General features: G+C 40.6%; 1 protein-coding gene across 16 annotated transcripts in view; it reads left to right on the forward strand.

Annotated features, from left to right (window-relative positions):
- AFDN (afadin, adherens junction formation factor) overlaps positions 1-25975 on the forward strand; it is a 216592-nt gene that overhangs the window by 120404 nt on the left and 70213 nt on the right. For 10 of the 16 annotated variants that reach the window (XM_074948769.1, XM_074948783.1, XM_074948782.1 and 7 more), the window contains 5 exons: positions 13897-13958; positions 15682-15887; positions 19212-19232; positions 19988-20133; positions 24122-24216. In XM_074948769.1, the coding sequence (XP_074804870.1) occupies positions 13897-13958; positions 15682-15887; positions 19212-19232; positions 19988-20133; positions 24122-24216 (530 nt within the window). The remainder of the gene's footprint in view (positions 1-13896; positions 13959-15681; positions 15888-19211; positions 19233-19987; positions 20134-24121; positions 24217-25975) is intronic. The other 6 variants (XM_074948775.1, XM_074948774.1, XM_074948773.1 and 3 more) reach the window with 1 other exon arrangement.

Here is a 25975-nt window from a genome sequence, read left to right on the forward strand (position 1 = left end):
ACTCATGATTTTATATACCTCTATCATATCCCCCCTTAGTCTCCTCTTTTCCAAGCTGAAAAGTCCTAGCCTCTTTAATCTCTCCTCAAATGGGATCTGTTCCAAACCATTTTAGTTGCCCTTCTCTGAACTTTTTTCTAATGCCAGTATATCTTCTTTTGATATGAGGACACCACATCTGTACACAGTATTCAAGATGTGGGCGTACCATGAATTTATGTCAGGGCAATAAAATATTCTCGGTCTTATTCTCTATCCCTTTTTTTAATGATTCGTAACATCCTGTTCGCTTTTTTGACTGCTGCTGCACACTTTGTGGACATCTTCAGAGTACTGTCCATGCTGACTCCAAGATCTCTTTCCTGATTAGTTGTAGCTAAATTAGCCTCCATCATATTGTATGTATAGTTGGGGTTATTTTTTCCAGTGTGCATTACTTTACATTTATCCACATTAAATGTCATTTGTCATTTTGTTGCCCAGTCACTTAGTTTTGTGAGATCTTTCTGAAGTTCTTCACAGTCTGCTTTGGTCTTAACTATCTTGAGCAGTTTAGTATCCATCTGCAAACTTTGCCACCTCAATGTTTACCCCTTTCTCCAGATCATTTATGAATAAATTGAACAGGATTGATTCTAGGACTGACCCTTGGGGAACACCAGTAGTTACCCCTCTCCATTCTGAAAATTTACCATTTATTCCTACCCTTTGTTCCCTGTCTTTTAACCAGTTCTCAATCCATGAAAGGACCTTCCCTCTTATCCCATGACAATTTAATTTATGTAAGAGCCTTTGGTGAGGGACCTTGTCAAAGGCTTTCTGGAAATCTAAGTACACTATGTCCACTGGATCCCCCTTGTCCACATGTTTGTTTGACCCCTTCAAAGAACTCTAATAGATTAGTAAGACATGATTTCCCTTTACAGAAACCGTGTTGACTTTTGCCCAATAATTTATAATTTAAACCCATCTAATGGAGTATTTTAATAGGTACAGAATTTCTTGACATCTATTGGTCGGGCTTCCACATTTGTCAACTGTGGGTTGATGTGCCCCACGTTCAGACACAGCTATAAGCCTCTTTTAGTCCTTGTAGCAATGCAGTTGGCAGGATTTGTTGACAGACAGTTTCAGCCTCTAGTCATTTCAGTCTTCCCTAATTTGTAAAACATTTATCACAACTTGGTAAAACAATCAAAATATGATGTTTATTTCTGTGAGTCTTCATAAATCCTGTTCTTAAGTTTAAGTTCCTTGAGTGATGATCCCTATATGCAGAGCTGTCTCTTGGGTAGGGAGAATTGGGGCAACCGCCCCAAGCCCTCCCCTTTGGGGGGCCCCACGCTTCGATAAAATCATGACTGTCCTGATATTTAGCCCTTTGTCCCGCGTCCCGACCGATGTACGATTGGGACACCATTTGTCCCGATATTCAGGTGAGGAGGTGGGTGGGGAGGCGAACGGGGAGGCAGGTGGGCCAAGGGTGAGGATGCAGGTGGGCGGACGGACGGCGAGGAGACTAGCAGGGAGGCAGGTGAGGAGGCTGGGGTTGAGGGGGCGGGCGGACAGCAAAGAGGAGAGCAGCGGGCAGGCGGATAGGGAAGGGGGAGCGCTGGCTGGCGAGGAGACTAGCGGGGAGGAAAGCGGCAGACGGGCGAGGAGGTGTGCCAGCCAACGAGGAGACTAGCAGGGAGGTGAGCAGCGGGCAGGCTAGCGAGGAGGCGAGCAGCGAGTGGGCAGGCGGATGGCGAGGAGACTAGCCGGGAAGCTGATTTGTTCCATGCCCCACACCCCCTTTGGGATGGCCTATATGTATTGTATTTGAGGTGCACATGCACTGCATGCACCTAAGACTGGAAGACCTTTGCTAGAAGTATCTACTGGTCCATGCCTGTAACCTTCTCCTTTGCACCAAACTGAGGGCTAGCGTGGAGTGACGCTCTCTCCAGTTCCTTTCTACCACCCATGGTCTGAGACCACTTCTGCAATGTCCGCAGTGTTAGTTAGCATTCTTCAAAAAGCGTAGTTGTAAATAGCTAATGAAACCTGTTTTTACCTAGTTTACAGTTAGAGTAGTTTAGTAGTCTTGCAGGGGGGTCCCCCCCTCTGGACATCCCCCCTGCATGGAGTGCCTAGTATGCCCAGGATTCCAGGACTCAAAATCTGAGTGGCCTGCAACTGAGCTTTTCTGGTTAGCAATAAGCATGATACATGCCTTTGTTGTTCCAGGGAAGCTAATATCCTATCTGCCAGTCCTTTCCTAGTTAAACCCATTGAGTTGTTATGGACAAGCCAGGCATAGAAGATTCCCGATGGAATGTGTAGTGAGACTGAAGTCTGTTCCTGACCTGTCAGATAACCCTCCACCCCCAGTGTGTCGGACGGAGGTACCAAGAAGCATGCCTCCGAGCACAGTATTCTCCAGCTTTGGGGATAATCAGACCAGGGCTAAAGACTGTTCCAAAGAAAGTTTGCTCCTACCCCCTCATAACATGTTCACAAAAAAGTGTAAGAAATCCCCTTCCAAGCCCTCGTCCAAAAAGAGCACCTCCTCTCTGACAAGCTCTAAGCTATGTTGGCCCACTAAATCGGCACCGCTGCGATGGATACAGTGACATCGATTTAGCAGGTCTGCTGAAAATTCGATAAATTGATGGGAGAGCACTCTCCCATTGACTTCAGTACTCCACCCTCCGAGAATCAGAATGTAAGTTGTCGGGAGAGCGTCTCCTGCCGATATAGCGCAGTGTAGACGCTGCATTAGGTTGATGTAAGCTAGGTTGCTCAGGGAGGTGATTATTTTCATGCTCCCTCAGTGATGTAACTTAGGTCGATTTTAAGTGGCAGTGTAGACGAGGCCTAAGTCAGGCGAGACTCTGTGTCCTGGTACCCAAGTGTCAGGAGCTTACAAGGAGCATAGTACCAGTTTCTCAGAACTGAAGGGCAAAAGTCCCCCTCTATATTGGGACTAACTGAAGGGGCTCAGGGATCATCCTTGGTACTGGTGAGGAAAAGAAGGCAGTGAATGCCTCCTATACTGTTGATGCCAATGAGTAGAGTTGTCAGTACTGAAGACCATGGCCCACCTGAAGTTCGTACCATCAGTGTCACCAATGGATAGAAGCCTGGTCCATTTTCCAGTATCAGGAGCCAGGTACACTGCCCTGGAGAACACTACTATCTACACGGACTCAGTCACCAGTACTGTTGAGTCTGTGGTGGTGATATGCTGTTGGTTCGCTGTTCACTGATACCAAAGGTCATAAATATAAAGGGAAGGGGTTAAGAAGCTCTGATACAGTACTATAAAATCCTCTTACCTGTAAAGAGTTAAGAAGCTCAAATAACCTGGTTTGCACCTGACCCAAATGACCAATCAGGGGACAAGATACTTTCAAATCTGGGGGTGGGGAGGCTTTGTCTGTCTGTCTGATGCTTCTGCCAGGGACAGATCAAGAAAGCAAGCAATCCAACTCCTGTAGAGTTAGTAAGTAATCTAGCTAGAAAATGTGTTAGATTTTCTTTTGTTTTGGCTTGTGAAATTCACTGTGCTGGAGGGAGTGTGTATCCCCGTTTTTGTGTCTTTTTGTAACTTACGGTTTTGCCTAGAGGGATTCTCTGTTTTAAATCTGACTGCCTATGAGATTATCTTCCATTCTGATCTTACAGAGTTGTTCTTTTATCTTTTCTTCGTGGTTCTAATGAAATTCTGTTTTTTAAAGAATCCGATTGGGGTTTTTCGTGTCCCTAAAAACCCAAAGTTGGTCTGTGCTCATCTTGTTTATTCTCAAGCCACCCCCGGAAAGGGGTTGTAGGGCTTGGGGGATATTGGAGGGAGATAGGGTTCCAAGTGGCCCTCCCTAAATGTTTGTTTGAATCACTTGGTGGTGGCAGCGTTTACCTAATCCAAAGTACAAGGGAGAATTTGTGCCTTGGGGAGTTTTTAACCTAAACTGGTAAAAATAAGCGTAGGGGGTCTTTCATGCAGATCCCCACATCTGCACCCTAGAGTTCAGAATGGGGAGGGAACCCTGACACCGTAACTGGAGGTTCTTAAATATGTGTGGTCCCTATCTGTATTCCACTACCAGCTCTTCTTCCACTCTGCTGCAGAGCCTTATCCTGGGGCTATTCTGGGTAACTGGAGAGGTGGTTGGTCTACACAGTGTCTTTTTTTTTTTTTTTTTTTTAGTTCCATCTTTTAGCAATTTAAGATCATTGAGTCATAAGCTATTTTTGAAGCCTGAGAAATGGGCAGATATTTTCTCCTGTTTTTTACATTTTAGTTAATGAGTACTTGTAGGGTAAAGACACTGTTAGTGGTTAATTTCTCAACAAGGGAGACAGTATGGCTTATGAGTTGAAGTGGTGCAGTTCTATATGTAATGTACTAGTATTATCACTTCACAGAAAACAAGTATGTAATAGAAAATTGTTCTTCTCAGTCAAATACTGTCTTTCATAGATTTGAAGGCCAGAAGGGACCATTGTGATCTAGTCTGACCTCATGTATAACACAGGCAATAATAGTACTTCCCCAGAATAATTCCTAGAAAAACATGTTTAGCAAAACATCCAATCTTGAGTTAGAAATTGTCAGTGATGCAGAATCTACCACAACCTTTGGTAAGTTGTTCCAGTGATTAATTATTTTCAGTGTTAAAAAATTTACGTCTGTCTTCGTCTGAAATTGTCTAGCTTAAACTTCCAGCCATTCGATTATATTATACCTTTCTCTGCTAGATTGAAGAACTGATTATCAAATATTAAGCTAAGTAGATAGACTCAAGGAGCTCAATCACTGTAAGCCCTGGTCTACACTAGGACTTTAGGTCGAGTTTAGCAGTGTTAAATCAATGTAAACCTGCACCCGTCCACACGATGAAGCCCTTTATTTCGCCTTAAAGGGCTCTTAAAATCGATTTCCTTACTCCACCCCTGACAAGTGGATTAGCGCTTAAATCGGCCTTGTCGGGTCGAATTTGGAGTACTGTGGATACAATTCAACGGTATTGGCCTCCGGGAGCTATCCCAGAGTGCTCCATTGTGACCGCTCTGGACAGCACTCTCAACTCAGATGCACTGGCCAGGTAGACAGGAAAAGAACCGCGAACTTTTGAATCTCATTTCCTGTTTGGCCAGCGTGGCAAGCTGCAGGAGACCATGCAGAGCTCATCAGCAGAGGTGACCATGATGGAGTCCCAGAATCGCAAAAGAGCTCCAGCATGGACTGAACGGGAGGTACGGGATCTGATCGCTGTATGGGGAGAGGAATCCGTGCTATCAGAGCTCCGTTCCAGTTTTCGAAATGCCAAAACCTTTGTCAAAATCTCCCAGGGCATGAAGGACAGAGGCCATAACAGGGACCCGAAGCAGTGCTGCGTGAAACTTAAGTAGCTGAGGCAAGCCTACCAGAAAACCAGAGAGGCTAACGGCCGCTCCGGGTCAGAGCCCCAAACATGCCGCTTCTATGATGAGCTGCATGCCATTTTAGGGGGTTCAGCCACCACTACCCCAGCTGTGTTGTTTGACTCCTTCAATGGAGATGGAGGCAACATGGAAGCAGGTTTTGGGGACGAAGAAGATTTCTCCGCTTGCTTGCTGTGAGCTACCGGTTTTCCCGACAGCCAGGAACTGTTTCTCACCCTGGACCTGGAGCCAGTACCCCCCGAACCCATCTAAGACTGCCTCCTGGACCCGGCAGGCGGAGAAGGGACCTCTGGTGAGTGTACCTTTTAAAATACTATACATGGTTTAAAAGCAAGCATGTGAAAGGATTAATTTGCCCTGGCATTCACGGCTCTCCTGGATGTACTCCCAAAGCCTTTGCAAAAGGTTTCTGGGGAGGGCAGACTTATTGCGTCCTCCATGGTAGGACACTTTACCACTCCAGGCCAGTAACACGTACTCGGGAATCATTGTACAACAAAGCATTGCAGTGTATGTTTGCTGGCGTTCAAACAACATCCGTTCTTTATCTCTCTGTGTTATCCTCAGGAGAGTGAGATACCATTCATGGTCACCTGGTTGAAATAGGGTGCTTTTCTTCAGGGGACACTCGGAGGTGCCCGTTCCTGCTGGGCTGTTTGCCTGTGGCTGAACAGAAATGTTCCCCGCTGTTAGCCACGGGGAGGGGGGAGGGTTGAGGGGGTAGCCACGCGGTGGGGGGAGGCAAAATGCGACCTTGTAACGAAAGCACATGTGCTATGTATGTAATGTTAACAGCAAGGTTTACCCTGGAAGAGTGTAGCCACTGTTTTATAAAATGTGTCTTTTTAAATACCGCTGTCCCTTTTTTTTTCTCCACCAGCTGCATGTGTTTCAATGATCACAGGATCTTCTCCTTCCTAGAGGCTAGTGAAGATTAGAAAGAAAAAAAAATGCACTCGTGATTAAATGTTCTCTGAGCTCATGCTGTCCTCCCACACTGACAGAGCACAGACGAATGCGTGGAGGCAAATAATGTTAGAGTGCAGGAAAGCACAAAATGACCGGGAGGAGAGGTGGCGGGCTGAAGAGAGTAAGTGGCGGGCTGAAGAGAGGGCTGAAGCTCAAATGTGGCAGCAGCGTGATGAGAGGAGGCAGGATTCAATGCTGAGGCTGCTGGAGGATCAAACCAGTATTCTCCAGTGTATGGTTGAGCTGTAGCAAAGGCAGCTGGAGCACAGACTGCCACTACAGCCCCTGTGTAACCAACCGCCCTCCTCCCCAAGTTCCATAGCCTCCACACCCAGACGCCCAAGAACACGGTGGGGGGGCCTCCGGCCAACCAGCCACTCCACCACAGAGGATTGCCCAAAAAACAGAAGGCTGGCATTCAATAAATTTTAAAGTTGTAAACTTTTAAAGTGCTGTGTGGCATTTTCCTTCCCTCCTCCACCACCCCTCCTGGGCTACCTTGGTAGTCATCCCCCTATTTGTGTGATGAATGAATAAAGAATGCATGAATGTGAAGCAACAATGACTTTATTGCCTCTGCAAGTGGTGATCGAAGGGAGGAGGGGAAGGTGGTTAGCTTACAGGGAAGTAGAGTGAACCAAGGGGCGGGGGGTTTCATCAGGGAGAAACAAACAGAACTTTCACACCGTAGCTTGGCCAGTCATGAAACTGGTTTTCAAAGCTTCTCTGATGCGTACCGCGCCCTCCTGTGCTCTTCTAACCGCCCTGGTGTCCGGCTGCGCGTAACCAGCAGCCAGGCGATTTGCCTCAACCTCCCACCCCGCCATAAACGTCTCCCCCTTACTCTCACAGATATTGTGGAGCACACAGCAAGCAGTAATAACAGTGGGAATATTGGTTTCGCTGATGTCTAAGCGAGTCAGTAAACTGCGCCAGCGCGCCTTTAAACGTCCCAATGCACATTCTACCACCATTCTGCACTTGCTCAGCCTGTAGTTGAACAGCTCCTGACTACTGTCCAGGCTGCCCGTGTACGGCTTCATGAGCCATGGCATTAAGGGGTAGGCTGGATCCCCAAGGATAACTATAGGCATTTCAACATCCCCAACAGTTATTTTCTGGTCTGGGAATAAAGTCCCTTCCTGCAGCTTTTGAAACAGACCAGAGTTCCTGAAGATGCGAGCGTCCTGTACCTTTCCCAGTAATCCCACGCTGATGTTGGTGAAACGTCCCTTGTGATCCACCAGAGCTTGCAGCACTATTGAAAAGTACCCCTTGCGGTTTATGTACTCGGCGGCTTGGTGCTCCGGTGCCAAGATAGGGATATGAGTTCCGTCTATGGCCCCACCACAGTTAGGGAATCCCATTGCAGCAAAGCCATCCACTATGACCTGCACTTTTCCCAGGGTCACTACCCTTGATATCAGCAGATCTTTGATTGCGTGGGCTACTTGCATCACAGCAGCCCCCACATTATATTGCCCACTCCAAATTGATTCCCAACTGACCGGTAGCTGTCTGGCGTTGCAAGCTTCCACAGAGCTATCGCCACTCGCTTCTCAACTGTGAGGGCTGCTCTCATCTTGGTATTCATGCGCTTCAGGGCAGGGGAAAGCAAGTCACAAAGTTCCATGAAAGTGCCCTTACGCATGTGAAAGTTTCGCAGCCACTGGGAATCATCCCAGACCCGCAACACTATGCGGTCCTACCAGTCTGTGCTTGTTTCCTGAGCCCAGAATCGGCGTTCCACAGCATGAACCTGCCCCATTAGCACCATGATGCATGCATTGGCAGGGCCCATGCTTTCAGAGAAATCTATGTCCATGTCCTGATCACTCACGTGACCGCGCTGACGTCGCCTCCTCGCCCAGTATCGCTCTGCCAGGTTGTGGTGCTGCATATACTGCTGGATAATGCGTGTGGTGTTTAATGTGCTCCTAATTGCCAAAGTGAGCTGAGCGGCCTCCATGCTCGCCTTGGGATGGCGTCCGCACAGAAAAAAGGCACGGAACGATTGTCTGCCATTGCTCTGACAGAGGGAGGGGCGACTGATGACATGGCTTACAGGGAATTAAAATCAACAAAGGGGGTGGCTTTACATCAATGAGTATTTCAGGCAGGACTTCACAGAGGGTTCCAATAAGAAATGGTGCACCTAAGTAATTGTTCTTATTGGAACAAGCAGGTTGGTCTGGCCTCTGATTGATACATGGCTAGATTTACCTCACTGCACCTTCTCTGTGAGTGACTGCAGTGTGACCGAGAGGAATGAGTCCCCTAGACGGGGGAGGGGGGGAAGCAAATGAGTACAAAAGAAATCTGGTCTATTTCTTGTTTTGATCCACTCCATCTATCTTCTACATCTTTGGCTGGCAGCAGACGGTGCAGAAGGACTGCAAGCCATCCATATCTCATGGCTGCTCGGCAGAAGACGGTGCAGTAGGACTGCTAGCCATCCTCATCTCTTGCCTGCCTGGCAGAAGATGGTACAGTAGGACTGCTAGCAATCCGTATTGCCTGCCTGCTCACCATAAGATGGTTCAATAGGACTGACTGCAGGACTAAAGAGTGACCTGGTCAAGTCACTAAAAATTTAGTCCCTGCGCCCATGTCTGCCCAGGTGCTCCTGGCTGACGTGGCCAGGAGCACCTCGGACATGACGATGACTGCTACCAGTCGTACTGTACCGTCTGCTGCCACAAGGCAGTGGGTTGCTGCTGGTGTGTAGCAATGCAGTACCATGTCTGCCAGCACCCAGGAGACATATGGTGACGGTTACCTGAGCAGGCTCCATGCTTGCCGTGGTATGGCGTCTGCACAGGTAACTCAGGAAAAAAGGCGCGAAACGATTGTCTGCCCTTGCTTTCATGGAGGGAGGGAGGGAACGGGGGCCTGACTATATGTACCCAGAACCACTCGCGACAATGTTTTAGCCCCATCAGGCATTGGGATCTCAACCCAGAATTCCAATGGGCAGCGGAGACTGCTGGAACTGTGGGCTAGCTACCCACAGTGCAACACTCCGGAAGTCTACTCTAGCCTCAGTACTGTGGAAGCACTCCGCCAAGTTAATGCACTTAGAGCATTTTCTGTGGGGACACACACACTTGAATATATAAAACCGATTTCTAAAAAACCGACTTCTATAAATTGGACCTAATTTGTAGTGTAGACATACCCTAAGGCAGGTTTTCTGCTCCTTTAATCATTCTTGTGGCTCTTCTCTGAACTTTCCCCTACTTACCAACATCCTTCTTGAATTGTGGACGTAAGAACTAGATGCAGTATTCCAGTAGCGGTCAACATCAGTGCCAAATACAGTAGTAAAGTAATCTCTCTACTCCCTACTCAAGATTCCCTTATTTATGCATCCAAGGATTGCATTAGCCCTTTTGGCCAGAACATTGCATTGGGAGCTCATGTTCAGCTGGTTATCCACAATAACCAGGGTCACTGCTTTTCAGGATAGAGTCCCCCATTCTGTAAGTATGACCTACTTTCTTTGTTCCTAAATGTATAAATTTACATTTTGCCACATTAAAACGCATATTATTTGCATGCACCCCGTTTACCCAGTGATCCAGATAGCGCTGTATTAATGATCTGTCGTCTTAATTATTAACCACTCGTCCAGTTTTTGAGTCATCTGCAAATCTTATCATTATGATGATATTGTTTTCTTTCAGGTCATTAATAAAACAGTTAGTTAGTGTATGGCCAAGAACTGATCCCTGTGGGACCCCACTAGAAACACACCCATTTGATGTTCCAAGACTTTCTGAAAATCACTACTGATGGTCCAAGAAGCTTCTCAGCCAGTTCTTTTAAAACTCTTGGATGCAAGGTTTCTGGCCAGCTGATTTTAAAACTGTCTCTCTGTAGTAGCTGCTGTTTAACATCCTCCAGAGGTACTCGTAGACTGGAAAGATCATTACCATATGATATGACTACATCATCTGCTTTTCCCCCAAATACAGAAGAGAAATATTTATTCAACAGTTCTGCCTTTCCTGCAATATTATTAAGTCTACAATTTCTAACTAGTAAGGGACCAATACTATTGTTAGGAGGCTTTTTGGTCCTAATATACTTTAAAAAGACTCCTTAACTGTGCTTGCTATTGATTTCTTGTGTCTCTTTGCTTCCCTTATCGGGTTTCTACAATTCCTAGCATCTGATTTATATTCATTACTATCAGTTTCCCCTTTTCTTCCATTTATATATATATATATATTTTTAAATGTAGCTGCCTTCACTTCCCCTCTAAAATAATTTGGGGGTTTTTGTTTTTGTTTTTAACCAATACAACCTTCTTCCTTGATTGTGGCTTTTTGGATGTCTAGTAAAGTGTTCTTAAACAATTCCCAATTATTCACATTTATCTGAATAAATTCTTCCTCCCAGCTGATTTGGCTCAAAATTGTTTTCGGCTTTATGAAAATGGTGCTTTAAAAGGGACAAGTGTGTGTTACCGTTAATTGTTCTGTAATCAGTTCCTCTTTATCTGTCAAAGTGAGGTCTAATATAGAATTCCCCCACGTTGGTAGCAACACTTTCAGAATTAGGAAATTGCCTTCTATATTATTTAGAAATTCTAAGGATGTTTTAGTACTGGCAACATAAGATCTCCAGTATATGTCACTCAAATTAAATTAAGTCCTCCATGATTCCGCAGCTTTTTTCCCTATACATTATAGATAGGTGTGTAAAGAGCTAGTCATCCTGTTCTCTAGTGTAATTTGGTGGTCTGTTGCAGATGCAAATGCCATTTAGTACCCCATCTTGTACTTTGTCTGTTAGGACATTGATCCATAAGCATTCAAGATCGTTTTCTTCCAAGTTATGATATTCTTGACAGAGTGCCAGTGCCACTCCCTCTCCCCTTTTGCCCATTTGATCCTTCCTAAATAGGTTATACCCATTGATTATAATGTTCCAGTCATACAAATCATCCCACCAGGTTTCAGTAATGCCAACTTGAAAATGAATTTATGCTCATAAATGAGCAATTCCAGTTCTTCTTGTTTGTTACCCAGACTCCTAGCCTTGACGTGTAGACAGTTCAAAAATTTCTTCTCCATGTCCTTTGGTTTCTTGATTAATTTTGTCCTCAACATCTCTTTTTTGTGCTAAAAGAGTGCTCATTTCTTCCCTCTTTATTTTACCCTCCCCTTTTTAAAAAAGTTTTATGCTCTCCTAACTACTGTAGCCAGCCTATCCCCGAGGAGATTGGTTCCCTTTACGCTGAAGTGGAGCCCATTCTGTAAGGGATCCATCCAAACTATACAGCCCTTTCTCCCCACAGAAGGTGAACCAATGTTGCACCAAAACCCTCCACCCTGTCCCACTTACCTAGCCAGTGGTTCACTTTCAGAATCATTTGTCTTCTGTCTTCCTTCACTTGAGGGACAGGAAGGATCTCAGTGAAGATTGTTGGACATTCTTCTTCAGCACGTTTCCAAGTTCCCTGGGGTCATTCATTATCTGAGAGATCTCATTAGGGCCAATATGAACATCCATTGACTTCAGAACCCCATCCAGTCTTAGTGATGTCTCGTGTCTTGGCTCTAGGAAGGCAGCACACTGTCCTGTCTGCCCTTTGCAGAATGTTCTGTAGATTCTTCTGAGTATTGAATCCACAATAAGGATCATATGTCTTCTGTGGATGATTGGAGAACATTTTGTTGACAAGCTTGATTTTCTTACAGGTCAGGCCAAGCTGCAATCCACAGGTGTGTCCTGTTCACCTCTCCATTCCCTTGGACCAGCTGGATCTTGTGAGATATCTTCCACAGTTTCCATGTTTCTAGCATCAAAAGGAAACTTCTAGCTGTGTGGAATTCCTCCTTGTCCTCTTCACTCTGGTGGCCACAGCCCATCCATCATTGTCTGTCTCCAGCTGTGTAGAATGTTGCCGTGACCTCTTGCCTCTGATGGTTATAAACTTCCAGGCCTCTTTCTCTGATTTCCTTTCTCCCCAGCTCCTTGGTGGCCAGCTTTTTTTCTTCCTTGAACTTTGAGTATTTCCTAAAGCTCTCTGTCTTAACAATAATTGAAGTATAGCTATATATTTCATGATGTGAATGGGGGGAAATTAATCAAACATTTTAGACATTGTGAATAATGTGGAGGGGAGGGGGAATCTTAAACACCATTAAATATCCCTTATGTAGGTGGCATGGTTAATGCTGACAGTTCAAAATTTAATGGTACTTCAATATTTCTGTACATACTGCCTGTAAATATATCCTAATCATGTCCTGTAACCACCTTAAAGCTGAAATGACTTTGCTGAGCAACCTCATAATAAAACACTTAATAGACTGCATTAATTCTCTGCTTAGTTTTGGGTGAGCTGGAACAATATTTTAATGTGTAAAGGTGTAAGGATTGTTCATGTTCTCAAAGCAAGCTATAGCTAGTCTATCTAATTTTAGACCTGCGTTGATGCTGTCTCTTAAAGTCAATAATAAAATTGGTTCTGCTTTGAAAAGTGGCTATGTAAAAATGGACTCTTATTCAATGGACTTGTTTTCCATATACATGCAAAATCCCATGTGTTTGCTTTAGTAATTCTTTACTCCCGTTAGCTCTGCAGAGCCAGCACTGGTCTGGGCAAATGAGCTGGTTTGTCTTCTGTCTTATGTATCATTAACAGAAGCATTTACTGAGTTCCAAACAGTTAAACCTATGTGACCCATCAGAGACAAAGGTGTAACACAGTTGTCACTGAGAGCATGAGAGAACATTTTAATATGATTCATAAGAAGAAAAGTACCTAGCTTGACTTTCAGATCCTAGATTAAATTTGTAAGGTTGACAGTTAAAAAAAGCCAGTTGAATTGCAAACTTGACATAGAATCTATGATAAAGAAATCATTAAGGCAGTAAACACTGACCCCCATAATGCCAACTCTACAGTCACTTTGCAGGATAGCACTAGAATTTAAGTTAGATAAAGGTTAAGGGGAACTTGATTCATCACTCTTAGAAATGGGAAATAGAGTCCCAAGCTGTTTCTAAAATAGCTGGTGTAGTTGCTTCATAACAGCTCGTTTAGTAAATCTTTGCCACTAGGCTAGCTCTTTAGGCTGAGTTTGATTAACTTTTTCCCCATGTATCCCTGAGTTGGTTTTTTAATAGTGATATTTGAGTCATGTCAATGGCAGGTGGCAGACTGACTTGATCATTATAGCATACAGTGAAAAGGAGGACATTCATTAATAATATACTCCACAATTCAGGTTTCTTGTGATCTGTTGTCTTGCAAGCAAGCACAGCGTGTGAATTTAAAAGGAGGGCTGGGGGCAAGCAATTGAATAAAAGGAAAGTATATTTGCAGTATATGCTTTTTTGGAAAATGTTGTATAGAGGTTCAGAAACAAAGCCCTTGGAGAAGAACACATCATTTGACAGTTGAATTAACTTTATCTATGTGAATTGGTGTGTGTTTGTTTTTGCTTTTTTTTTTTTTGAATATGTACCCTCTTCCTTTAGACCTCAGGACATGGTTGGGCCAGAACTGATATTACCTGCAAGCATCGAATTCAAGGAAAGTTGTGAGTATTTAATGAAGCTTTAACTACCATTTAAAATAAAATATTAAATATAACAATAAGGTAAAAAAGTGAACTTTTTTCTGTTAAAGTCAATCACTTTGAAAATTCAAAAGGAAACTTATAAGTAAAGTTTGGAAATCACTTAAAAAGAGGTATTTATTTTACCAATATGGCTGGCTTCGTGGCGAGGGGAGAAAAATTATTCAAGTTCTAGATGGGTCCCTGTATAGTTTATTGCAACCACATTGGAATTCCCTGTCTCCAAAATAAATTAAATTAGAACCAGAGTTGTTAATAGAAAAGAGATATCAGATTGAAACCATCCCCCTCTTATAAAAAATTCCACATATACTAGTTTGTAAGTTAATAATAAACTAGATCTTGGTCAAAAGGCCAGTTGAGTTAATATTCCATAAAGGGTATCAAATAAAATGTTAGCTTAGATGACTATAGGTTTTTTACTGTCAAAAATATTGTAGACTCTTGGCTATGCCACATTATTGTGGATTTTTAAAAACTTCCACCAGTTATATAAGAAAATTTCAGGTCAGGTGATTGTCTGAAACCTCACATTATTAGAACGCTGTAGATAGGATGTTTGATGAGCAAATAGAGAAATTGTTCTGACTGAAATGTACTGTAAGAGAGCTTTTGGAGTGGCACAGTGAAAAGGGAAATTTTATTTTATTAAAGAACAGTATTGTCCCTGGAGTAGTTCTTGATGCAGTAGAACGTCAGAGTTGCGAACACTTTGGGAATGGAGGTTGTTTGTAACTCTGAAATGTCTAGTATCAGAGGGGTAGCCGTGTTAGTCTGTATCCACAAAAACAACGAGGAGACCGGTGGCACCTTAACAACTAACAGATTTATTTGGGAATAAGCTTTTGTGGGTAAAAATCCCCACTTCTTCAGATGCACAAACAGAAACGTGGGGTTTTTTTTACCCACGAAAGCTTATGTCCAAATAAATCTGTTAAATCTGTTCGGTGGCACCTTAAAGACTAACAGATTTATTTGGACATAAGCTTTTGTGGGTAAAAAAACCCCACGTTTCTGTTTGTGCATCTGAAGAAGTGGGGTTTTTTACCCACAAAAGCTTATTCCCAAATAAATCTGTTAGTCTTTAAGGTGCCACTGGACTCCTCATTTTTCTGAAATGTCTGTAATTCTGAACAAAATGTTTTGGTGGTCCTTTCAAAAGTTTACAACTGAATATTGACTTAATGCAGGTTTGAAACTTTACAATGCAGAAGAAAAATGCTGCTTTTAACCATTTTAATTTAAATGAAACAAGCACAGACAGTTTCCTTATCTTGTCATATCTTTTTTTAAACTTTCCATTTTTTTTAGTAGTTTACATTTAACAGAGTACTGTACTGTAATTTTTTTTTGGTCTCTCCCTGATTGCATGCTTCCTGTTCCAAATGAGGTGTGTGGTTGACTAGTCAGTTCGTAACTCTGGTGCTCATAACTCTGAGGTTCTACTGTACATAAATGGGAAATAACGTAGAGCTATATCCTCCTACATAAAGTCTCCTACCTAGCTTATATGTGGGTTCTTTATTGTCCTACTTCAGTAGTTGCAGCACATAGTTTAGACAAATAGGAACATATGAGCTAAATAAAACAAAAAAACAGAAGAAACTCACCTTGTTTCATTGAATTATGAAATTTTATTTTCTTTTTCCAATCCTTGGGTGACTTTTTTTGTCTATTTCCACAGCTGAAGATGCCTTCTTATCTGCCATTATTAATTATACCAACAGCTCGACAGTTCATTTTAAATTATCACCTACTTATGTTTTGTACATGACGTGTCGGTATGTATTGTCAAACCAGTACAGACCTGACATCAGTCCTACTGAGCGTACTCACAAAGTCATTGCAATAGTCAACAAGATGGTGAGCATGATGGAAGGAGTTATACAGGTGAGTTTTGATCTGCAGAGACATATCAAAGGAATTTAAAATATATACATTGCAGACTATAACTTAAATTTCTTCAGAAAAGTCTTTTTCCCCCCCACTCTAGGGTTTCACTCAAAAGGTTGCTGTGTATGAGCCTGTAATGTATTTATTTCTCTAGTAAAGATTTTTTCTCTTGTGAGATAGTAAATAACATTCCCTCAGGAGAAATTTGTGGCTTTGATGAAGACCTATATGATGAGTAAAGGTGATTTTTTTTCCACCTCCACATTGTTTCCCCCTTTCCCTATAGCAAAAAAACAACCAAACAAAAAACCAACCACACCCCAAACAGTTGTAAACTCAGTCTTTCCATTAAGTATTTTTGATCCTCAACCACTTTTAATGTGGCTTGTAATTGCTTTTTTAGTAATGCTTTATAAATACAGGCATTTACATTGATCATGTTGTATAGAAAATTGATCATGTGTTGTACAGAAAATACTTAGCTTAACAAAGGCATGTAATTATTGAACTTTGGTCCTGTTCCTCTTATGTACACACAAAGATATTACAGCATTTAGTATTTTTAATTTTTTTCTCAAATATATCGATTTGATACTGGCACATCTTGCACAAAGAGAAATTTAAGATATCAGGATAAAAGTTTTAGTATATAATATGAAACCTGATCCTGCATTCCTTGCACATATAAAAATGCCATTGAAGCCTATGGCATTTTTGCTTTTACAAGGAATGCAGGATCAGATCCACAGTCCTGACTTTGAAATCTAGAAAGGAATATCTTGTGCTGTCTCTTCACTGTTGTTATTGTATGCTTTTACTGTATTTAATTTTACTGTAATATCCTGAGAAAGTAGTTATAATATTTTGTGTGTTATACTAATAGCACTAACTCATCAGTTGCAGATTTTTCTCAGCGGGAGCATTAAAATCCCTATTCTTTATAATACATAAAACACAAGATTACATAAGTGTTTTCTTAAAAATTATCAATAAATCAATTATTGTTATATACTTAAATTTGTGTATTATGATTTACGTATTTCATTGGTGCCTAGAGGCTCCGGGCCCCATTTTGCTAGGCATTGTACAAACATATAACAAAGAGACATAATCCCTGCTCCAAAAGAGCTTGCAATCTTAAGTGTACAACTGTAAACAACAGATGCATAAAACAAATAGATGGAGCATAATGAAACTGTGCTGGTCAGCATGAAAAACTGGTCACAGCAAACCAACTGCTAAACTTTTCATAGGCATTACAGTGAAGAAGAGTTTTAAGAAGGGAGGAGAACAACGAGGTGGCTTTGCAGATATTTACAAAATGCTCCTCCCATGCACAAGGTGGCATTGGAGAAAGTGCAGTAGTGTTTGTAAGAATTTTTATAAAAGGGAAATCAGGACTTAATATTTGAAGAATGAGGACAGAGGCTGATGTCTCAAAACAATAATGGATAATGGGGCATTCATAGACCCTGAGAAGCCCTAAAAGTGAAGACAATTAGTTTGAGTTTGATGTGATGATGTAGGGGGTAGCAATTTGAGGGATTCAGAGAGTGATGATGATTGAAGTGGTGAGCTAGGAAAATGATCTTTTCAGAAGTTTTGAATGGATGTAGGTGGACAAAGGTGGAATTCATCTTGGCCATAGAGGAGAATGTTGCAGCAGACATGATAGAAATAAGGAGATCCTTAGATAAGATAAGAGACTTAGCTGTATGAATGGAGAGGAAAGGCTTGATCTTACGCATGTTATCCAGGATGAAGTGACAGGCTTTAGATATGGTCTGGATGTGAACATCTACAGAGAGGCCTGAGTCAAAGATGATCTCCAGGTTTGGGCATGAATGACAGGGAAAATAGTACTGTTTTCCACAGTGACTGAGAAAAGAGTGGCAGCGGGAGGGTTTGAGAGGCAAAGATGAAGAGCTCTGTTTTGGCCATGTTGAGTTTAAGTTGATGGCTAGACATCCATGAGGAGTCAGAGAGAAGGTGACACTTAGTTTTGGTGGAAGGAGGAAAGTCAGGAATGGAGAGGTAGATCTGAGGCACATCAGCGTAGAGATGATAGTTGAAATTATGAATGAGCTCCCTCTAAGACAAGGCCTGAAGGGAGAAGAGGGAATCAAGGACTCAGCCCTGTGTAAACCACCCCTCTTCTTCACGCCCCCCTCCCCCACTGAAGAGGGAGGATGAGGATAATCTTCTGAACGAGTGATAACAGAAGTAGGAGAAGAACCAGGAAAGGACAGTCATGGTAGCCAAGTGGGGGACAAGATTTCAGGAGGAGCATGGTTAAGGAGGATAAAGACAGAGTTTGCTAATTCTGAGCTTTGACCAGGAAGAGTTCATTGGAGATTTTGAGAGCCATTGGTGGAAGCTGGTTTGGAGGGATATACAGGATGCAGTTGGACGAGAGGCACTCTAGACAGTATTTGTACAGTGAGTGGGGCAAGAGAAGTAGATAGGATGAGATCACTGTAGCCAAATGGAGGAGCTAGAGAAGGAAAGCGCACAAATATCTGTGCCAGGGACTGGGAAGAGGAGATACTGGTCAAAATTCTGATTTTTGCTTATCAGAACTATAAAGAGACTTCTAGTGTAATTTCCAAAAGCTACTCTCAAAATTTTGTGAAGTATTTTCAGAATCTTTGATGGTAGGAACGATAAACAGCAGAAAATATTAAGATTTCATGTGATAGGGAGTAATTTTATGGAAGGGTCTGAAAAAGTTGAATAACGAAGTAAAATCTGTTAGAATAGCAGAAGGCAAAGTATAGTTAGTTTAGGTTGCATGTTGCAGAACTTTGGAAGTTTAGTGCAGTATTTTGTTTGACTCAATATTTTTCATTGTGTTTTTAAAAAAAACCATTGTTTTAAAGTGAAAACCATTTATTAATCTGTTCCCCACCTTGTATTTTATTTTTTAATTTTCCTTTTGTCCCTGTTTGTGTTTGTACATTGTCTTCATTTCAGTAGTGTGGGCAAGTAGCTCTCTGGAATTAACATTCATGCTGCTACAGAGAGACTTGGCGGATGCTCTACAGGAAATCTGTGTTGCACTGACTCTGAAACAGCCTGTGGTTCAAGGGCATTCCTTGAACTAATTGGCACTTTTTGGTTCTTTGCTGTCATATTACTGGGTCTACCTAAAATATAAGTGGTCTCAGTTGTGTAACAGCCACTGATGAAATATATTTAGGTGTATCTGTGAACATAAGTGTTATACCTTCATATTTAGTGTCTGATTTCTAAAACTACCATGATTGTTCACAAGTTTCTTTCTTCTATTCTGTTTGATTTCCTTCGTCCGTTTTTCTCCAGGAGGTAGACCAGGTTGATCAGGTAGGATATACTGCTGGGAACTGATCCTAGCTATGTTGGCTTAGCTCAGTTTCTCATGCTGCTTCCATGTCAAAATACAATACTCAAACAGCTGGACTGAACGGTTCATAACACTCATTCAGCAACTGGAACATGCAGTACTAAAATTCTTTTTTGACTGTGCAACCTTTATCGGCATTCCATAATTTCTGCTTAACGCACTTCAGTGTGGATATGAAATGACCAAAGTTCTTTTTCTTCCCTTTATTTCTTTTTTTTTTTTTGTCTGTGGTTCCTATTCTTTGGATCTCATCTGAGGTTGCCTAGCCTGGCATTTGTGGTCGGGAGATGGTGAGATAGATCAGTACTTGATACTAAGTTGCCTGGTGTCAAAGCCAGTGACTAGCAGTATCAGGGTGGCAGTGGGTAACAGCTAATATGTGCTTATGCACACGCAGATTACCAGATAATGCATATGGCTAATCTTTTAGCATTACGTAACTAGATGCTAATGCCATTATTCCATTGATTTCACTAATGGCAACTGGACAGAATTTTGAACATACTGGATATATTTAAAATGTAACTTATTTGTTGGAATAATTGCAGTATTATCATTTTGTTATATATAGAAAAATATTTTGCAAATATCTGGTATCTGAGGTATGTTTGAAATGGGAAATGTACTGGTCTATCTTTGGAGCTCTTTGTCTAATAATTTCTGATCAGAAAGGACCTACCCCTATATTGTTTGCTACTTCTCTTTTTACTTACAGAAGCAGAAGAATATTGCTGGGGCACTTGCCTTTTGGATGGCAAATGCATCTGAATTGCTCAACTTCATTAAGCAAGACCGTGACCTTAGCCGAATTACTTTAGATGCGCAAGATGTTTTGGCACATTTGGTTCAAATGGCTTTCAAGTAAGGGCATCAGAATTTTGTTTCTTTTGTATATTTGCCATGTGGAAGTATTAAGCTTTATTTCTATACTTTTGAAAAGTACTGTACACTTTTTTCTAAGTTCTAGATGTCATGATTCTTTAGTTGTATTGAAACCAGTTAAAGAAATGCATGGGGAGTGGACAAGCATTCCATTTTTAGTTATTTAATAGAGATGGATCATTTGGACTGTAGTGAGAATGTAAATTGCATCACTTTCTCGTGTTCCTTGCTAAGCAGATTCTACAGAGACTCCGTCCTGAGTGGTTAGGGGCTAACTCTATTTGTTTAAATCAACATACATACCTTTTTATACATCTGATCATGAAAATGTTGAAATACCAATCAAAGTTGCTATTAACTACATACTTTTTTCTCAAAAAGAAAAGGAGTACTTGTGGCACCTTAGAGACTAACCAATTTATTTGAGCATGAGCTTTCGTGAGCTACAGCTCACTTCTGCAGTTTCCACAGTATGCAGCCGATGAAGACATTATATACACAGACACCATGAAACAATACCTCCTCCCACCCCACTCTCCTGCTGGTAACAGCTTATCTAAAGTGATCATCAAGTTGGGCCATTTCCAGCACAAATCCAGGTTTTCTCACCCTCCGCCCCCCCACAGACAGACTCACTCTCTTGCTGGTAATAGCCCATCCAAAGTGACCACTCTCTTCACAATGTGTATGATAATCAAGGTGGGCCATTTCCTGCAGAAATCCAGGTTCTCTCACCCCCCTCCAAAAACCACACACACACACTCACTCTCCTGCTGGTAATAGCTCATCCAAAGTGACCACTCTCCCTACAATGTGCATGATAATCAAGGTGGGCCATTTCCAGCACAAATCCAGGTTTTCTCACACACACCCCCCCGCCACACACACACACACACAAACTCACTCTCCTGCTGGCAATAGCTCATCCAAACTGACCACTCTCCCCATAATGTGCATGACAATCAAGGTGGGCCACTTCCAGCATAAATCCAAGTTTAACCAGAACGTCTGGCGGGGGGGGGGGGGGGGGGTAGTAGGAAAAAACTTGTCTTCTGCAATTTCCACAGTATGCATCCGATGAAGTGAGCTGTAGCTCACGAAAGCTCATGCTCAAATAAATTGGTTAGTCTCTAAGGTGCCACAAGTCCTCCTTTTCTTTTTGCGAATACAGACTAACACGGCTGTTACTCTGAAACCTGATACTTGTTTCTGACATTTTGATCAGCATCTGCAGTCATGTAGCTTAGTCCCCAGATAGGTTGTTTGTGGATTAATCAGTAGTTATCTGCAGCAGCTACACATTGTATTAGCCCACAATAATGGCTGGAACTGTTTTGTTCGATCCTTCTCTAAAGCTCTTCATTTGTGATTCCCACCCCATTTCTGGTGATCTGATGTCGAAGATAGTTGCTCAAATAACCTGGGAGTATAGATAAGGTCTGAATGAATTTTCAAGTTTCACCGCCAAATAGTAAGACAGATTTTACAACAGCGTTAAATATTCAAAGTTTTTAGTTTGGAAGGAAGGGTTTCTGTTTCTTAAGATTGGCTTTAGGGTTATGAAGGCATGTCTGGCAGATCAGGTGGTGATGTACCACATTATTTAATTTAAAAAAGCGGGAGGGAGGGGGGGATGGCTTAGGGCTAGAGAATGAGTGTGTGTATATATATATTTATTCAGTTGTGGAATGTGACCGTATCTGTATGGTTCTAAACTGCCATTACCTAGTATATTCTCTGATTTGTGAGCAAACACATCAAACCTATGAAAATGGACCCATGCAGAATATTCTTTTCAGATATCAATTACTACAAGTAAAGAATTATGCTTGGAATAACTTACAACAATCAACGGTGTAGATTGATATTAAATATAAGTTGCTTAGTGATTGTACAGTCAAGCTAGAATTTCTCCTAGATCAGTGTTTTGCATTACTGCAAATTTCTCCTAGATCCGTGTTTTGCATTACTGGCTTGAAACGCTTGTGTACAAATCTTCAAAGTCACTGTCTGTCTTCATCATACATTAGCTTGCATATTATACATTTTTTTATGACTGGGAAAGAATGACCATATATATTTTTTTCCCTTAATTGGTTCTAACTACAACAGTTATTCACACGCAGTCACCATCTTTTTGAATATATTTTATCCTCCCATTGTAACTTCTAAGCTTCCAGGAGACCAGTACCAACTTCATGTAACTTGAATGTTTTCTTTTTCACTTATGACACATGAATACAGTAGTGTAGTCGAGAGTAAATGGAGATGAACAGAATTTACCCACTTTTCATATGGGGAATATGGAGTTTAGTTTAGTTTATCCACGTTTTTACCACTACACAACTGTATGAAATATTAGCAACATAAAAAATTGTCCGCTCTTAAAAAAAAAAAAAAAAAAAGTTAATTCAGTGGTAGTATCAAAAAGTGTACCAGAACTTGTTGAAATTATTTTGCAACAAAATTTTTAAGAATCAGTACTTTCCATGATTAGAAATGTTTTAAGATGGAACAAGAAGTTAGGGATATCGTACTTTATTTAAGGAAGACATAAAATATCATTACATAAAGAGTTGAGGAAAATATTACAGCTTGATTCCAATCAGCTAGTTGGGTTTCAGTTTTAGCATTCTGCAATACACAAAAACGATGTTATGAATGAAAAACTATCTGGCTGAAAAACAATATTTAGAAAAAAATCAAATGTACTTTTCTCTTGGTTTCTCTAAACTGAGTGAAATGCAAAGAATAAATAATATAAAAAGCTACACTATCAGGTTCTCATATGCTAGCTCGGTGCTAGAATGTTTGGATTGCAAATACTTAGATATTCTTTTACAATACTTCCACTGGAATTTTTTTTTTAAATTTGGTCTAAATTTTTATGTAAAGTTATTTTCACAAAACTTAAATTATGGGTCAGTTTTAGCCTGACAAAAACTCCCATTAATTAAATTCATTTATGACATTCACATACTTGAGTATTTGAAAGTTTCAGTCTCAGATGTCCAAAGAATCTTCTCTAAGAGTCTTAATGCTTGCTGAATTATTAGTTGCATGTTTCTAGAAATTTTGTATTAGATTTTGGTCATACTGGATCATTTCGAGGAGCATTATTTTGGTTCAGATATAGTCATAAGCATAAGATTGAGTTAGGCATTTTATAATTTTTACAGCAGGTTGCTTATACTTTTTTACTTTGGAAGTATGCAAAATAAGATGCATAATTAATGTGTATATGGCTGCAAACGTGTTTTAATTTTTATTTAACATTTTAAAAAAGGTAGCAGAAATGACCATACAGAGGATAAAACTTTTAGTTGTATTAACTTTTACATACAAGATGAAATATAGAGACAAAAGGGAATAAAAATATGAGAAGGCGATAGACAGAAACTGAAGAAGGGAAGGAAGCGGGGCGAAGGCACGGGAAGGAGTCATAAACTAATCTACGGTTCATTCTGCTTTTTCTATAAAATCTGCCCATATATCAGTGAACTAATCTATATAATTTTTATTAAAGAAGATCCTTTATGATCGCTAGCAGGGAAGCCATATCAGTATACCATTCCTCAGTCATTGGACTGGATTTTTATTTCCACTGAAGAACAAGTTTTTTTACTGACTATCAGGGTTCTGTACAGCTATTGCTGCTTACCATAAGGAATCTTGATTATTCTACCTACTAACCCCAGAAAAATGTGTACTCCTTAAAGTACAAATGTCAGATGACATAAAAAAGTTAATTTTACGCTCCTTCCAGAATTGCATTATATTGGGGCAACTCCACAGTATATGAACCAAATTGGCACCTGTTTCCTAACAATGTCAGCGTTTATTACTACTAATAGCTCCAGATTTAAATAATTTATATGGGGGTCCAGTATATATTTCAGATAACAGATTCTATGTAAGTCAAGCAAAATTTCTTATATTGGATAATCAAAATTGTGTTCTTTTTCAGATATTTAGTTCACTGTCTTCAGTCAGAGCTTAACAATTACATGCCAGCATTCCTTGATGATCCAGACGAAAATAATCTTCAAAGGCCTAAAATAGGTTAGACTTGCTTGGTCATTTTGTCTTGCTATTAAATCAGTAGTTTATAGCCACTATTAATGGATTGAGTCAGTCTATTTTACCACTGATGTGAAATTTACATGTTCTCACTAACACCTTAGTTGTGTGTAAATCCACTATATACGGATAATAGATTAGTCTCTTTGGGATGGAATTTACATGAAAAATACTCTTTAAAATAAAGGTAAACTCACATTATCTAATGTCTCGGGAAGAACACTTGAAATGTTTGGTTAATCAGTGTTGTAGATAAAGAAATTAGCTTTTGGAAAGTGAGGAGTGTATCCATGTATAAAATTTCAGATAATTAGCATTTACTGGTATGTCTTCCACTGACAAGTATTAAATAATCTACTCAGGTTTGAAGAAAAAACATTTACGTTCTTCTAAAATAAAATATAAAGTTTAGATCTTTTGGATAAGAAGATTGAAAGTTATTCTGAAATTAAAACATTTTTCTGTGTTGAGAAATTCTTTATTAAAAAAAAAAAAGAAAAATATTGATTAAAAAGCAGTTTTTCCCCTATCAGTTTCTGTATTTCCTTTACTGTTGTCTCAGATATTTGGCTTGAATAAGGGTTTGTGTCATTGTCCAGCTTCCTCTTTTGCATGATCCTGAAGTACAGTCAGTTGCTATGGTAATGGATGCCACATAACAACCTAGATAGTCGTAAGTTTTCGTTTGACATTACAAATGGTTGTATGGAAACAACAAGAAATTTCATTATGTTTTAACTGTGGGATCAAGTAGGGGTAGGAAGAAAGACTATGCAATAAAAAGCTTTTATTTAAAAAACAATTACAAACTAGGAAATGTGAAGAAAAAATGAAAAACTAGGGAAAGGCTTTGTTTAGTGCATATTAAATCTAGTGTGAAAGCCCTTCTTTACAATTTAAAAACTATTCAACCTTCATTTTGATCTTTGCTTATAATCTTTAGCTGGCAAATAACTTAAAATCTCAGGAAAAATGTTTAGTCATCACAATTATAATATTGTATACAAAGAAAACGTACAATATTCTGATCTGACTGAAAATGTAAATATGCCATCACATGGTGACCTGCACTGTGGAGGGAAAGGGTATGTTTGCATCTTTCTGCGATCTGAATTATATAAAGCTTAGTAGATAATAATGTGAGTCTGCACTATACAGTCAGATGCGAGACTATTACATTTTTCACATTAAAGTTTATCCTGGTATTTACTGTGTTTAAATACTAAGTATTTTCAAGTAACTTTATAGGTTTTAGCACTGAAACATTCAGGGGATGATTTTTGTCAATCACACGACTTTTAAACTTTTGAGCAACCGTGAAAATAACATGGCTGATTTATTTAATAAGAACTTCAAGTTCTCGTAATTCCATATGTATGTTTAAAAAAAGAACACAACTCACCGGCCCCCAAACAAATCCCACCATCTTTGGGCATTAGTGATAGTGTTTCTTCATCTGAAAAACTAAACGTGCCCTACAGACTATTAAACTTTCTTAACAGGAAATCTCTAGCACTGTTTTAGTTACCAGTTTGAGTTAAAGCTAGGAGGAGGAGTGCAAAGTGTCTATTTATAATGTAGTGGTAGAAAGATGGAACTAAAATAATAAACACCCTAGGCATTTGTGAGCAAGAGGACATTGTATGTAATTTTAACTACTTTATGTGCCATATATTAATTTGGACTTACAATATAATCCTTGGCTATGTTCCGTTAGAAGTTGGAAAACCAATAATTATTT

The sequence above is a fragment of the Natator depressus genome, chromosome 3 (assembly GCF_965152275.1).
Source record: "Natator depressus isolate rNatDep1 chromosome 3, rNatDep2.hap1, whole genome shotgun sequence".
Lineage (NCBI taxonomy): Eukaryota > Metazoa > Chordata > Testudines > Cheloniidae > Natator > Natator depressus.